The 15,530-nt window shown below is 40.7% G+C and overlaps 1 protein-coding gene across 1 annotated transcript; it reads right to left on the bottom strand.

The window, feature by feature from the left end:
- Positions 1-7,891: 7,891 nt before the first annotated feature.
- LOC112152419 lies at positions 7,892-14,284 on the bottom strand. The gene is made up of 2 exons (XM_036212607.1): positions 8,308-14,284; positions 7,892-8,146 (listed from the first exon to the last, which is right to left on the bottom strand). Exon 1 carries the CDS (start codon positions 14,123-14,125, stop codon positions 8,531-8,533), a length of 5,595 nt encoding a protein of 1,864 aa, XP_036068500.1. The 5' UTR covers positions 14,126-14,284; the 3' UTR covers positions 7,892-8,146; positions 8,308-8,530.
- Positions 14,285-15,530: the final 1,246 nt, after the last annotated feature.

Raw genomic sequence — 15,530 nt, 5'->3', positions numbered from 1 at the left:
TGCCTCGCCCTTGTGATTTTGACCTTTGCCTGAATTTCGACTATGTATTATGTCCTGCCCATGCTCAACTTCAGTAAAATGTTTGCACATGCATCATGAACACGCGCATTTCACACATGGGGAAAGACGAAAAAACAAGTCCTCAGTTTTTGAAACAGCTGTATGGTCAACAGACGTCTTCCCAGTGGCTTACTTTTTCTGGAGAAATCTGCGGAACCCCCTGAGGAAAACAACATTTTTCCATGGATGTCCAAAAGTGTTGCCGTCTCTCTTGGTTTTCGCACACTGACGGCTGAGATGAGAGAGCACTGGGCTCCTACATTGAGGCAGGGTAATTGGCTGCAGATGATGGGGCATAAACATACATCAGAGGGGCAGCGAAGCACTGAGCAGAGAGCTAACTAAGGCTCTCTCTGCTGTGCGCCTCTTGTTTGTCATACAGACGCACACACTCTCATTGTCTTCCTTTCCCTGGATGTTCACGCTTTCTGGGCACAAGGGCTGGCCCACCACTATGACAACAGAGAGGAATAAGCCCTGCCCCTCCTTTGAATTTAACACCTCAGATCCGCACTGGCAGAGCGCACACAGAATCCTCCCAGGACCTTTTCACTGTTTTCATGGCAACGTGACCAAAACCCAGAGGATGCCTCACTTCACCATTATTGTCCACTGACTTATAATAGCTCTCCTCATTGGAAATGCATCATCACCATAGCAGATTGGATGCCCTCTGTCTCGCCATTACTACCAGCACACAGTGGTGGATTATAGCCCATCCACTCCTGTGGCGCTATCGCAGCAGTGCAGACTTCCGGTCCATTACCATACCACTTTTGTCATAATAGGCGAGAGATCCTTGCAGTCATGACCACAGCTCTCTGAGAGGAGGGCAGTCAGGTCAGGCTGTTTCCTCCAGAAGAAAAAACAGAACCGCCTAGAGCTTGCTTTCTCATTCCCTCGCTTTCCATCTTTACATAGGAAGCCTTTCTTCTTGTCTTTTCTGTTATTGCTTTGGGATCAGACTAACTTAAGAGTAGGTTTCAAGTCATTTTGGCAGCTGTTTTGGAACATCTCAGGATGCTCTTAAAGAAAAAGACTTCTCAAAATACTGGTGTCCTTCTCTCTGATGCTTTGAAATGAGATTTCATCAATAGAATCCATTTCTGTCATCTTAGCTTTTTTTTGTCGATGGATTTCTGAGAAAATGTGTAGCACGCAATCCCGTTCACTCTCCCAGCAGACAGAAACTTCAAGGGGAAGAGTAAAACTGATGGCAGGGAGGCTGAGAGACACGGGGGGATCCAGGCACTGTTCTCATTACTCAGAAAGACACTCGAGGACACAAGAAATGGCACACTTCATTTTTCTTGTCAAACTTAGGCTGGCTTAATGGTGTAGTCGCAGTAAGTGGGGAAACAAAGGGATGGCGTGGCCAGGCTAAGATGTAAGGGAAGTGAGAGTTGATCATGGCAGTGGCAACTAAACTCCATTCTTTTCTGTGAAAGACCCCCCTGCCCCCAAGTCGTGTAAGCAGCTGAAAGTGTTACAGCAGCAAATAAAAGTCTCATCTTTCAGGGAGGCAGACAGCAACTACAGTAGCATTAGCTGTCACAGTGCAAAACCAAATTACACTCCCCACTACATAGTGACACAGATGGTATCATTGTTCCTCTCCATTTTGCATGCTCAAGCAGGCCCTCATTAATGCCTTCATTACCAGTACCATCAATATCCTGCCACAAAACCTCCATATATCCACAACACATGATACAAACATCAATGAATCATCCAACATACCTTCCTCTGATTACAACCACAGCTTTGTTTTCTATTCAAACTACCCTCCAGCAATAACAGAACCTTTTTGTCTTGCAGAACCTTTCCACCCTGTTCTCTATGTCCGCTGAACCAAAGTGGCCTTCTGATGATGGAACAAATGACGGGGCAGGTGTTTCTGTACGCTTTAAAGCCTTGTTCGCTGCATTTCAATCTCAGGGCATGGCAGTAGGCTGCGGTGTCAGACAGCCCCTTTTGTTCAACTACTAATTGGGATAATTTATTGTCCTAACAGGCGGAGCAGCTGTAGCTTTACAACGCAGCACCAATTAAGTCCAGATGCTGGGATGAAAAGACGAAGCTGAACGTGACTGGGAGACCAATCGCTAATATCAATTCAGGACCCACTGAGAAGAGTATGACGCTGCAACAGAAGATTTTTCTGAATGGACTGTATGATATTGAAGATGTAAAGTTTTGTGAAGCCAATTTCTATGCTAACGCTCAGACACTGTTCTTTATTTGTGACAATTGATCCTCTTTTGAGATTTAGCACAAGCAAAATCTGAAGCTAGCAATCAAGGATGACGTCTGGCGTTTACTGCCTCACCTGAACTTGAAATGTGTGTTCTAGTTTGGGTTGTTAAAGTAGTTTTTCCCATGAAACAGCTCTGACAGAGGACCAGGTGAGCACGAACACAGTCTGGGGAATGTGTGAAAGAAAAATCAGGTCACGGTGGAGATTTCTCCAGGGCAGGGCTGAGCCCGCCACACTGTGCTTGGCCAGCCTGCCTGTTCCGTCCGATCTCTTTAGATCAGGAAACCCCAGGGACAGAAGCAATGTGAGGATCACTAAGAATGGAAGCAACAGAGTTGCTACCTCAAAAGCACAACTTTCACAGACACACACACAAACACACCCCCACTTTTCTGACTCAAATATTTCAAATTAAATAATGAAAAACTCAAAGACCCTCCTTTACACTTTACACTTGTATTGGTTACATTTTCTGGGAAGCACTTGCCTATTGCTCCTTGGAATGGCTGGATCTCACACATCTACACACGCTCTATAATTTAATTTAATTTGTTCTACCACTTAATTTGTAGAAGCTGGGAAGCTGTAAGAAATCCAGTGTGCAGTTTTTTCTTTACATACACAAATATATACATAAAAAACTTAAATTTTGCTCATATAAATATCTTAGGATACAACACATGTAGGATGGAAAGGCTGAATGACAGCAGGACTTTGCTGCAGATGAATGGTGTGTTCCCATTCAAGAGCACAATTTTACCACGTTCTTGAACACACCTTTAGCATATAGTGTGACAGTCACTACCTCATACATGTCCATGCCATCACCTACAGTTGAAAGTGGCTTGGTGTAAAATGTCAAAGTAGTGCAAATCTCTTTGCTCCAGGTTTTTACTTTCACAGCTCTATTCCGATATATAAAAGACTTGGAGTCATATCATAGAATTTCGGCCGGGTACAAACTGCAATTACTAATTTCTCCTTCACGATCAACTTTCAAACAGTTGTAATTTCTGTGAATAAAAAGGGACGCCCTCCGAACGGCCCCAGCAAATCCAAGTCCCTGATTGGTTAAAGTTTGACATGGTTTACCTTTCAACACGTGTTCGATGGCCATGTGTCTTGTACAAAGAGTCCAAAAACTGCCTTAAACATGTGGGTAGCTACGCATGAATTCGAGAATCGTGAACATAGAAACCCAAAACGTAAGTATATTCACACAGATTCTCATTATAGGGGATCACTTAATCGCACATCACTTTGCAGAAAATGAAAAGATGGTCATTTATTGGCATTCAAACTCTGAGGCCCTTTGTAGTGAGGAATGAACAGCAAAATACACTTAAAAGCTCAAAAGTGGATTTTTCACGGTTTGGCCCCTGTAAGTAAATCTGTCCAAGACAAGTTCAAAATAAATGCTGGATGGAAAATTGATGGATGGCTGGATGGATGCACAACGTATCAAAAATGTGTTGTCACAATATTAACAGACACTGTATCAATATCAAAGCCCTGGCCTCTATAAATAAACAAAACAATCCCATCATTTTCTTAATTTTTATGGTACATATAGTGAAATATTTTTCATAACTAAAGTTGGCACTTAACTTTTTAACTATTTAAAAAGTTAAGTAAAAATTTACTTTCTGTTCGATTGGTACTTCAATACTTGGCTCACGGTTTAATACCTGTATTGTACCAAGGAAAAGCACATTCAAATTTCTGCTTCACAAATTAAATTTTTCTATTTTTCTAAGAGGCAAAATAAACCAAAACATTCTGATAAATTCAAGTGTGTAACTCTTGCTTAACATTTGGTGTAAAGCAGAAAAGCATTTTAAACAGAACATTTGTACTGTAAATGTTTACATTTTTACTTGATTGTAGAAGTTCCTCAGACTTCAGCTTTAACCCACTTTCATGGATTTAAGTTACCACCATTTTTTAAAACCAGAAACTCAGAGTTTTCCTTATAGAGTTCACAAACTCAGTTTCAACAAAACCCGCGTCTTGAAACGGGTCCCAGGTGTCTGTACAAGTTTGTTGTGGAGGTGGTTCCATGTGGAAATATTTTCCTGCAGACTCTACACTCTTTCTTTGTATTATCAATGAAAGTGAAATGGTTTCAGATTTTGCTTCTTTTTCTAGGGTCTCTCTGTCTTTCTCTCATTCCTGGTTCATGTTGTGCTGCATGTGTGCCTGCGTGTGACAGACAGCTCTGCACCCGTGTGCGCTCGGCGCACCCAAAATAATACATTTGAATCTACACCATTTTTAAACACACTTCAGTTTTCCTTTGCTTATTTGCGAAACATTATTCACAGTTTCACGTAATTGCAGATTTTATTTTCAGTCACTTGACTCTTCCAGGAAGTCACAAAAACTCAGACATCTCCATCCGTCCATTTTCTAAACTGCTTTGTCCCTTTCTGCCGGGGCCCACTTCTGGGCAAACGGAGGGTACACCCTGGACAGGTCGCCAGTCCAGGGTGTAGAAATTCAACATTTAAAGTCATCTAAACTAAATGAAATGGTTTATATGTTGCAGACTTTCAGGGGAAAAAATGGTAACAGATATCTATCTGGCCATGTTTTTGCATACTTTTTGCTACTGTAGTTATTTTTTATTATTGTAGGTTGATCTTTTTACCATCCTTTTAGAGTCATTTTTAATATAGTTTCAAGGTGCCTAAACAGTTATTACTTTTTTATCTCTCAGTGAAAACAACAAAACAACTCCTGTGGTGTGGGATCAGTTGGAAACCACTCTTATGAATTGACACTGAGCTCACTTCTGCTTGATGCACCACATCAAGCAGGTGGAATAGTTATTTGCTTCAAGGAAAAGCTGAGCTGTGCGTCAAAGCTACAAATCCTCCTCTTTTGTTTTGCACTCACTCCAAGCTCTCATAAGTCATCATCAGAAAGCTAAGGCCCTCATTTCCAAACTCTGCAGAAATATCAATATGGATTTAGAAGTCTCCCTGAAGAAAGCTCCAGAGCTAATTAAATCTGCAATCACTTTGTACTGTAAAACACAGCAAAGGAGGCAGATAAGACCTGGGTGGTAGTTCAAAGGAGGGCCAGTTCAGTTTTTTAACAAAGCAGTTAATTGGGTCAGAGCTCCTTATCCTCAAAACGCACAAAGGTGTCCTGCCACATAGTCAGGCCACTCACAGCTCTTTGGCCTCAAACAACGCTCAGCTCCCACGGAGAGGTTGAGAGGAAGAAACATAAGCACAATACAGAGCCAAAGAAGAAGAGATTTGAAGTTTCATCCAACTTTACTGTAAAGTGAGAAATGTAATAGGAGTCAGAGGATCTCTGTGACAAAGGCAAGTGTCTCAGGGAAAGTCATGATAGTCCTTTGTTTTTCATGAAAATGGATTGTTGGAGCCCAATGTCATGCTCTTCCGAGATGCTACATCTGAATGTTATTCTGCCGCTTGTGTCAGATTGACATCACACAACCCATACGCTTTATTTCATGTCAAAGGATTAGGAGGAACTCATTATTCTAGCAGAGTGCATGCAGATTGTCAGTGATATTCTAATTGTCTTTTGTAGAGTTTGATGTGTGATGTATGTATAACAGCAGCACTTTTGAAGGGTGACACAACTGGGGCAATGTTTTTATTTTCTGTACAGCCTTTAAAAAGAAAGTTTCCTTACTTTTCATGTTTGTTTGCTCCTGACGAAACTAACAAGTACAAAAATATGAGAAACGCATGTCACATATTAGTCTTTAACTCTAGGAAGGTAAAGACTCAAAGGTCATTACTGTAGTCTCCATGGAACATGCAGCTATAAAGTAACTTAGTAACCGCTCTTGCTTCACAGCGAGAGGGTCCTGGTTCACATCCCCGCTGAATCCTTCCTTCCTGTGTGGATTTTGCATTTTCTCTTGCATGAATGGGTTGTCTCAAGTGTGACTGTGTGGCTTTGTTCTGGGTTTTACCCTCTTTTCCCAAATGTAGTTGGGATAGGCTCCAGCAACTTCAACATCCAGAAAGGGATTGAGTGGGTTTAAAAATGAATGGATGAATGAATTGACAAAATTATCTTTGCTTAAGTTAAGAACTAACAAAGAAAAGGTGTTCCGGTTTAAAATAAAAATAAAAAATCAAGAAATAACATTTAAATAATATTGATCCATAAATTCTGAAAACTGACTTCTAGAGTTCATCAATTAATTGCATAAAGCCCAGCTTTATAAGACATGGCAAGTTTCATGAAAGTTAACCTTGTTAGATGATCCTTGTCAATGTTTTTGCCCCATAACCTAAAGAAAACGTCATTTTAGTCAATTAACGGATTTTAATCATAATAACACTTTATCATATCTTCATACACTGCATAACAGATGAAAGCACTCCTGGTGCAAAACACTTAATGATGTATAACAATAACAGAACTACCTGGGTTTTATCTTGGGACATTAATATAATCATTTATGTAAATAATATGTCTGTTAGCTATGCGTATTTGATGTAAAAACTAGTGCTGTCGATCGGTTAAGAAATCAGTCAGACTAATCACACTTTTGGGTTGTGATTGTTTACAATATTTTACAAGATACATTTTATATGACAATGTGCAGCTTTTGAACAAAAAATGGCCAAAGAATTGTTTCCCTTAATTTTTATTTTGTGATTTTTTTTTTTTTTAATTTATAAAGTGTTAACTCAGATATCCCAGAAGTGCAATTTTTGTGTACAAGCAGAACTCTAAAGTCTCTTATGTCTGCAGCATTACTCCAAGAATACAAAGATGCTGACATACAGCCATAAGAAACAAACATTGTGTTACCACACTTTAAAAAAAATACCTTGGGTTAGGTGAATACTCAATTCTGATTGGCTGCTGGGTGTAGATGCAAACCTAAAAAAGAGGTTCCAGTCAAATAGCCTAAATGTTCTATTGACCTTATTCCTAGTCCCCACGAGCCTTTGCGTGAATTATGGGTGAAACTTCCGGTAGACGCCGGAACTCGCATACATTTACATTACAACTGAAACAAAAAATAGCAAGACTAAAATATGAAACATTGATCTATTTTTTTTTTTTTGTAGGTGACCATGGTATAAATGGGATAACACCTGTTTATTTTCAGAAATCAACAGATGCCGTGGAATATGGAGTCTGGAAAGAGCCAGAATTAAATAAATATATACACCATTAAATAAATAAATAAATGTGTCATTAATTATTTAAAAGTGCCAATAAATAAATAAATGTTGAAATCAATAAATAAATGTTGAAATAAATGTGGCATTAAAATATTAAAAATGAACATTTAAACATTTAATGACATATTTATTTATGCTGAAGACAGGCTTAGATGGAGGAAACTGATTCGCTGTGGCGACCCCTGAAGGGAAAAGCCGAAAGGAAAAGAAGAAGAAGTCCCTTGTAGGTTAAAAGAGCCAAATTGAAATAAATAAATGAATGTGTCATTAATTATTTAAAAGTGGCATTAAATAAATACAATTTTAAATAAATAAATACATGTTGAAATAAATGTGGCAATAAAATATGAAAATAGCCATTAAAAAGCACTTTTAAACATTTTATAATTTATTTATTTCATGATTTAATGACACATTTCATGAAACAGGAAGTGGACACACCATTCAAATGCAATCTGTCAAACTCTGTGGGCGGGCCTAACTCTCATCATTGTCGAGTCTTTTGGTCTCCTCCAGCTCCTGCCTGACTCGATAGGCTTTGTCTTCCAAAGGACATGGAATCAACTCAGTCATTCAATCATTTTGCTTTTCTTTCTGTTTATTTTGGCAGATGACGATTGATAAATGATAGGTTGAAAACCTTAAAAGAAAGAAGTTGATATCTCAATCAAACATTTCTCAGCAAACTCAGCATTTCAAACAAATGTCAAAATACTCTTAGATTTAACTCAGGACTAACAAGCAAAGCAATCAATATAAAACAACAAATTCTTATAGTCCATAAATTTATTTAGTCCATACCGGTTGTGTCTTTGGTTTGTATTCTGGAGCTGGAGTGGAATCAGATCAAACAGAGATGCAGGTGTGAAAGCTCTTTTCAGTGGTGAATGAGGTGAGGTGGGTGTTTGTTTTTTCATGGGGATGTCCGGCCCGGGTGGAGTTAACATGTTTGGCCCGGGTGGAGGTTATCTCTGCTTAAACATGACACCTCCCACTTGAGCTCCTTGTTCTTGAACCAAGGAGGTCAGGCATTGGTCTCACCTCTGTTCGGAGCACTCTGTTCCTCAACTGGTAGAATCACAATGATGCGCCTGACATCTCGGTGTAGGATCGTGGCAGGAATGTTTGTTGCAGGCTTGCTTTCCTTTGGTTTGGTCTTCATGTTTGAAACAGGATAGCTCGGGTAAGTCCTTACTTTCACATCCCTGACAACTCCAAACTTGTCGCTGTTTGCCTTGACAACTCTGCCAAGTCTGTATTGACCTCGGAGGGCATTTGAATCTGCAATCCACACTATATCTCCAACAGCCACGTTTCTTGTCTTGGTATGCCACTTGTTTCTAATAAGGAGATTTGGTCCAGCAAGTTGGCTCCATTTCTTCCAGAACCTGTTCACTTCTGCTTGGATGACATTTAGTCTTTTGAACGGATATCCTGCAAAATCGAAACTGCAGGAGTCGCCTTTAGGACCTGCTCGTCCCAGCAGTAAGGTGTTTGGTGTTATGTAGTTTATGCAGTCTTCTTGACTCTGAGTTCTTGCATCAATGGGTCTTTCGTTGGTTAGGTTGGCTGCCATGTAGAGGAAAGTTTGGAATTCTCCCCAGGTAAATATGCCATCTCCGCCCAGATTATGCAGGGCTCTTTTCAGCAGCCGGACAGCTGCCTCAGCTGCTCCGTTTCTGTGGGGTGAATCGGCAGGATGTATTTTCCAACTCCATTCAGTTCCATGCATGGCAGCTTCATTTTGAAGGTCTGACTTTTCTAACCGATCTAAGAACAGGTACAAGTTTTCAAGAACTGGTTTTGCTCCTACAAAGTTGCTTCCAGGATCTGACCAGAGCTTTCTTGGGTGACCTCGGATGGAGGTAAACCTCTTATAGGCTAGCAGAAAACCCTCGGTCGACTGATCACTCACAACATCAGCATGAACAGCTCTAGAAGCCATACATGAGAAGATGATCCCCCACACCTTGAGTTTCACTCTTTTTCTCACTTCATCTTTCACTTCATAGGGTCCAAATAGATCGACTGTGGTGAACTCGAAGGGTTGTGCTTGATGTGTTCTCTCTGGAGGAAGATCAGCCATAATTTGTTGACATCTTTTGGCTTTGGTCTTTCTGCACTCCACACAGCTGTCAACCACTTTCTTAGCCAATCTTCTGCCTTTAACAACCCAGGCTCTTTTTCTCATCCTTATGAGTGTTCCAGCAATGTCTTCATGGTTTGCTTCGTGTGCTTCTCGAGCCAAGAGCGTTGACACCCAGGAGTTATATGGCAAAAGGGGGACTGCTGTCTTGTCCTCATCAAAGCTTTGGATTCTTCCACCACATACATAAAGTTGTGTTTCCTTATCCTTGTACACAACAAGTCTGTTCAGAGTGGTGTCTTCGAATCTCACCCCTTCTTGTGCAGCGTGGAAGATGTCTCTGAGAGCATCTCGGTGTTCTTCCACAGTAAGAGTTAGCCTTTTTATTTCATTTCTCAATTCTTCTTTTGAGAGAACTTTGATTTGCTTCCTTTTTGGGTTCTTCAATGTTTGTTTCCATGTTTCAACAGCTTTCCAAAGCCAAGCAATAACTTTGACTAAACGCATGAAATTGCTGATTTTTGTCACATCTATAAGTTTTTTGATTGCTGCTCCAGCTGAAGTTCTGCGAACATGAACAGTATCTAGTTTGGGCTCAAATGACACTTTTTCTCGACCTCCTCGAACCATATCGTCGAACGTGTCTGTCTTGATTTTTGCCTGAGCTCTTGTGATGGCAGAAGAAAAAGATTTTCGTTGGAGTTTGTTAACTTCCTCTTTGGAACTGGCAGCAATTTCTTTGGCTGACTTTATTGGCCATTCTGTTAAAGGCTTCCTCAAAAATTGTGGTCCCCTCTGCCACTCAGAGTCCTCATGCAGGTCTTCAGGTCCAGTGCCTCTTGTTATACAGTCTGCAACATTGACATTTCCTGGTATCCACCACCAATCTTCTACAGGTACAGCCTTTTGGATTTCACCAACCCTGTTGGCGATGAAGGTTTGGTACCCATAACTGTTTCGTTGGATGGCTCCAAGAACAGTTTGACTGTCCACCAGGTGAAACCAAGTGTCCACGTTCATACGGCTGTGCTTTTCAACGTACTGTCTGAGTCGAGCTGCAAAGACAGCTCCACAGAGTTCGGCTTTAACTGGATCTCCCTTTTGGTCAATAGGAGTAAGCTTTGCTTTTGATTCAACAAGTCTGACTTGAACACCTTCGGTTGTTTCCCATCTGAAGTACACCACAGCGCCGTAACTTTTGTCGCTTCCATCAGAAAATGTTATTCCACAGGGGTTTCCAACCCAGCCTACTGGTGTGAGGCTCCTGTGGAACGTGATGCGACTGAGACGAATGTAATCTTCAAAAAGTTGTATTGCTTCTTCCCTCAGGTGGTCGGAAAGGGGTTTGTCCCAGGTGTCTTTGGACTTAGCTCCACCTCCAATTTCTTGAAAGGCTTTTCTAACGAGAATCACCCCCTTTTGTTTGGTAGGTGTAACTAGACCGATTGGGTCATATAGACTTGCCACTTGGCTCAGTAACTCCCTTCTAGTTAAGGGGTTTGGAGTTTTACCTCTTACGTCCTCTTCCAGGAGATCTGGTTCAACTCTTATTTTATATCTTCTTTTTGAGAAATTGATGGCAGTCATTACATAAAGCTTGTCCTCTTTCACCAGGTAACCGACTCCAAGAGCTTTGTTCTCCTCTTCCTTCATCTGATTTGGTAGTATGAGGACTTTGTTTTCCTTTTTAGGTGGGAGAGGATCTGAAATTTCTGTTTGCCTCCCACTTTGGCCAGACAGGATCCATGGCTTGAGAAAAAACCCTCCTGCTTTCAGGATCTGTTCAACACCCTTTAAATTTTCATTCAGGTTCTCCAAGGTGTTACTGGATGTCAAAATGTCATCAACATAGCTGTCTTCTTCAACAATTCGTCGTTCCTCTTCTAGGTTGGTGAAGATTTGAAGGTTTGCAGTTTCTCGCATAGCCAGTTGAGCAATACACCCAGCTGGTCGATCGCCCATGTTCACTCTGGTGATGGCGTATTCACCAATTTCCTGTTCTTGGTCATCCCTCCAAAGGAAACGGTGAAGATGCATCTCTTTTTCTTCTAGCCACACGGAATTATACATCTTCTTGATGTCACCCAACGCTGCGTGTACTCCTCTTCTGAATCGTAGTAAAACTGCTCTTATGGGATTCAGAACATCTGGTCCTTTCAGTAAGAGGTCATTCATGCTCAACCCATTGAATTTCTGGCTACTGTTCCAGACCAGACGCACAGGGGTAGACATGGAATTTGGCTTTGGTGCGACTAGATGGCTCACATACCATACTGGTCCTTTCCAGGTGTTCAGGTCTTCCTGTGTAAGTTGTTTTGCTGCTCCCCTCTTCACCATTTCATGGATTTGGGTGGTGTAAGTTGCCTTCCACTCAGGTTGTTTGTTGAGTTGCTTTTCTGTTCTCAGAAATGTTTGTTCGACTCCTTTCCTGTTGTTTGGAAGACATGATGGATCTACAGTCCAGGGATAGGTTGCATCCCAGTGAGGTGAGTTGCTATGACAGTCTGATGTAACATAAGTGAGGCCTTGCTTTATAATTTCAAGTTCTTTCTCCTCCACTAGTGACATCTCTTTACCTCCAGGCTGACACTTGCCGCACCGACAACCTCCACACTTTGGATCACAAGCAGCTCCAATACTCTCCCACGTCCACCAGCCCAGGAAGTTACTGGTAGTTGCTGCACACATATGCTGGAAAGATGCTTTTGAGTTGGTGACTTCATTGTATTTTACTGCAGCTGTTCTCATAGAGCGAGCAAAATGTGTTTCAGACATGTGAGCTGTTATGTCAACATTCTCAAACAGGTCAGGGTGGGCTCCCCCTACAATTTTTCCAAGAGGACTGTCCCACAGGACAAGATCACCCACTATTTTGAGCCTTTGTGGGGACAGACGCCCTTCTCTGTGACTGATCAGCAGGTCAATGGTGTTCGGTCTCTTCAGGTCTTCTGGTTCAATCTCGGGAAAGAATTTCCTTAGCTGCTCTGTTGTTACAACTTGATGCACTTTTGCAATCTCATCGAGACCGTAGCATATCAGCTGATGTGCTTTTTCAGTGCCTTGAGGGGTTTTAGCTCTGATTTTTAGGAAGTATCTTCTTGACTTTACTTTTGTTGACATCCCTCCAACACCATGAAGAATCAGTGTAATCTTCTCACTTTCCAAGCCCAGTCTTTTGGCTGCTCTGTGAGTGATGTAGTTTGTATCAGAAGCCAGATCTATTAGAGTCCCAATTTTCTGACCTGCGTTGGCAGTAACTTCCAATAACATTAGGATAACAGGTAACTCTTTAACTTTGACTTCACTTTCCTCAACAAGGTTAGTCTTGTTTTTCGTAACTGCAGCAACATTTGAGAAGGCTCTTTTAAACTTTTCCACCATTTCAGGTGAAAGTCCAGAAATTAATTTTTCTTGCTCTTCTGTGAATGTTGATCTTTTCTTGATTTCTTTTCTACTTTTATCAGTTTCACTTCGTTCTGCTCCGTTTGGACAGAGAAAGAAATGATGATTTGAAGAACCATATTTACTGCAGTCTCTTTTTCTACAGAGGTAATTGGTTGTCAGGCATTCTTCATCCTCAGAGTGACACCCTAGACATTTTTGGCATGCTCCCAGTTTCTTTACTGCATTTGATTTCTCAGATGGGTTTAGTGCTTTAAACTGTTTACAGAAGAATAGTTTCTCTCTGTGTTTTCCATCCCCACAAACCACACATCCACTATACTTTCTGGTTGAGCGGGTGGAGGCATGTTTTCTATCCAGTCTCCATTCTGAATTCTCTGATACTCCAAGCTGCTCCAACCTCTCAAAGATGTCCTCTTGAGTTTTCAGGAACTTGAGAAGACTGTCGAAGTGGTTGTCCGGTGTGACATTGTTTGCAGGATTAACCATGAAGACGAGCCAGTCCTTTTTCACGGCATCTGGCAGTTTACTTTCAAGGCTTTTGATCACGAGCGGATTTTTGAGGGCTCCTGAATTTCCAAGCTCAGTGAGGTCAGCAAGAGCTTTTTCCACTGTCTGAATTAAATCAATGACTTTTCTGGGTTGGTTAGTTCTTACAATTGGTATCTTCTCTAGTTCTTCAATTATTTCCAGAGCAATGGTTGTTTTGTTGCCGTATCTGTTCTCCAATACTCTAAAGATGTCTTCTGCTGTGTTATAGATTGACAGGCGATGTTGACGGCAGATTTTCTCATCTATGCTGTCCAGTAACTGGAGCCTCTTTACTTCCAGGGAGCCAGTTGGTTCTCCTTGTTTCTGTAAACTCTCCCAGTCTTTTCTCCAGCGATGAAAGCTTCTTTTGCAACCATGAAATCTTGGTAAGTTTGTTGGCTTTAGTTTAATGGTTGGTGTTGTTTGCACATTTGCTAGACTTGCTGCTGCAGCCGCTGCTTGGGATGTACGATTTTCTTCCGCAACAGTTTGCGCAGTGATGAACTCAGGCGAGGCAGCAATTCTCTCAACAACGACAGAGCCCAGGACCATGAAGCGTCTCCTCCTGGTGCGTTCACTGAGCCTCAGAACATAGAACATTAGTGGAAGTCCGATCGCCACCCAGCCTAACTAAGTCCACTACTTTTTTATGATAAGGAAATAAAAACCGCCGAACCGACCCTAAGCCCGCGGGAACCCGCCCAATCTGGCAACACTGCAGGCCAGAGCAATGGAGCAGCGATGATGAGAGTTAGGCCCGCCCCCTGAGTTTGACGGCAGAGTTTGACAGATTGCATTTGAATGGTGTGTCCACTTCCTGAAATGTTAAAAAGTGCTTTTTTAATGGCTATTTTCATATTTTAATGCCACATTTATTTCAACATTTATTTATTTATTTAAAGTTTTATTTATTTATTGCCACTTTTAAATAATTAATGACACATTTATTTATTTATTTCAATTTGGCTCTTTTAACCTACAAGGGACAATGAAATAAATAAATATGTCATTAAATGTCTAAATGTTCCATTTTAATATTTTATTGCCACATTTATTTCAACATTTATTTATTAATTTCATCATTTAATTATTTATTGCCACTTTTAAATAATTAATGACACATTTATTTATTTATTTCATATTAGATTTATTTATTTCAATTTGGCTCTTTTAATCCACAATGGCAATGAAATAAATAAATATGTCATTAAATGTTTAAATGTTCCATTTTAATATTTTAATGCCACATTTATTTCAACATTTATTTATTGATTTCAACATTTATTTATTTATTGGCACTTTTAAATAATTAATGACACATTTATTTATTTATTTAATGGTGTATATATTTATTTCATTCTGGCTCTTTCCAGACTCCATAGTGGAAGCAACGCGAAGTGTAATTAGTTTGAGTTAATCCTTATTAATGTGTTTTTTTTTTTTTTTTAGAGCGGTCAGGCGATTAAAATTTTTAATTGCGATTGATCCATTTTGTGTTTCAGGAACGCAAACCGTTTTTTTGATGTCATTGTGTATACACATAATGACAGACTAACATACAATGTAAGAAATAATGAAAATTAGACGAGGGCAGGAATAGTCCATGGAGATTTGCTAACTTGATGCATATAGATAGCTACAACTGGAAGTAAACAAGCAGTCTTATTTTAAACTGGAAACACGTCACACTGCTCCATGCATAGTTCATTGGTGATTCTAAATTGTCCCTGGGTGTAAATGTGAGAGTGTATGGGTGTGTGACTGAGGCTCTGCAACAGACCTGTCCAGGGTGTACGCTGCCTTCGCCCAGCAGTGGGTTGGTTAGGCTTCGGTAGCCCCGTGACCCCGAACAGGACAAATGGTTTAGGAAATGGATGGACAAACTACACTGTGTCTAATTTCCTCATTTCTAACAGCTAGACTGCACACAAGGAGCGCAAAGAGCATGCACCCTTGCTGTGAACACTGCGCAATGTGCAGGATTTGGTGGGGAGGTTGAAAAAAT

Source organism: Oryzias melastigma, linkage group LG6 (assembly GCF_002922805.2).
Source record: "Oryzias melastigma strain HK-1 linkage group LG6, ASM292280v2, whole genome shotgun sequence".
Taxonomy (NCBI): domain Eukaryota; kingdom Metazoa; phylum Chordata; class Actinopteri; order Beloniformes; family Adrianichthyidae; genus Oryzias; species Oryzias melastigma.
The sequence above is the reverse complement of the archived record's forward strand: the minus strand, read 5'-3'. Positions and strand labels throughout refer to the sequence as shown.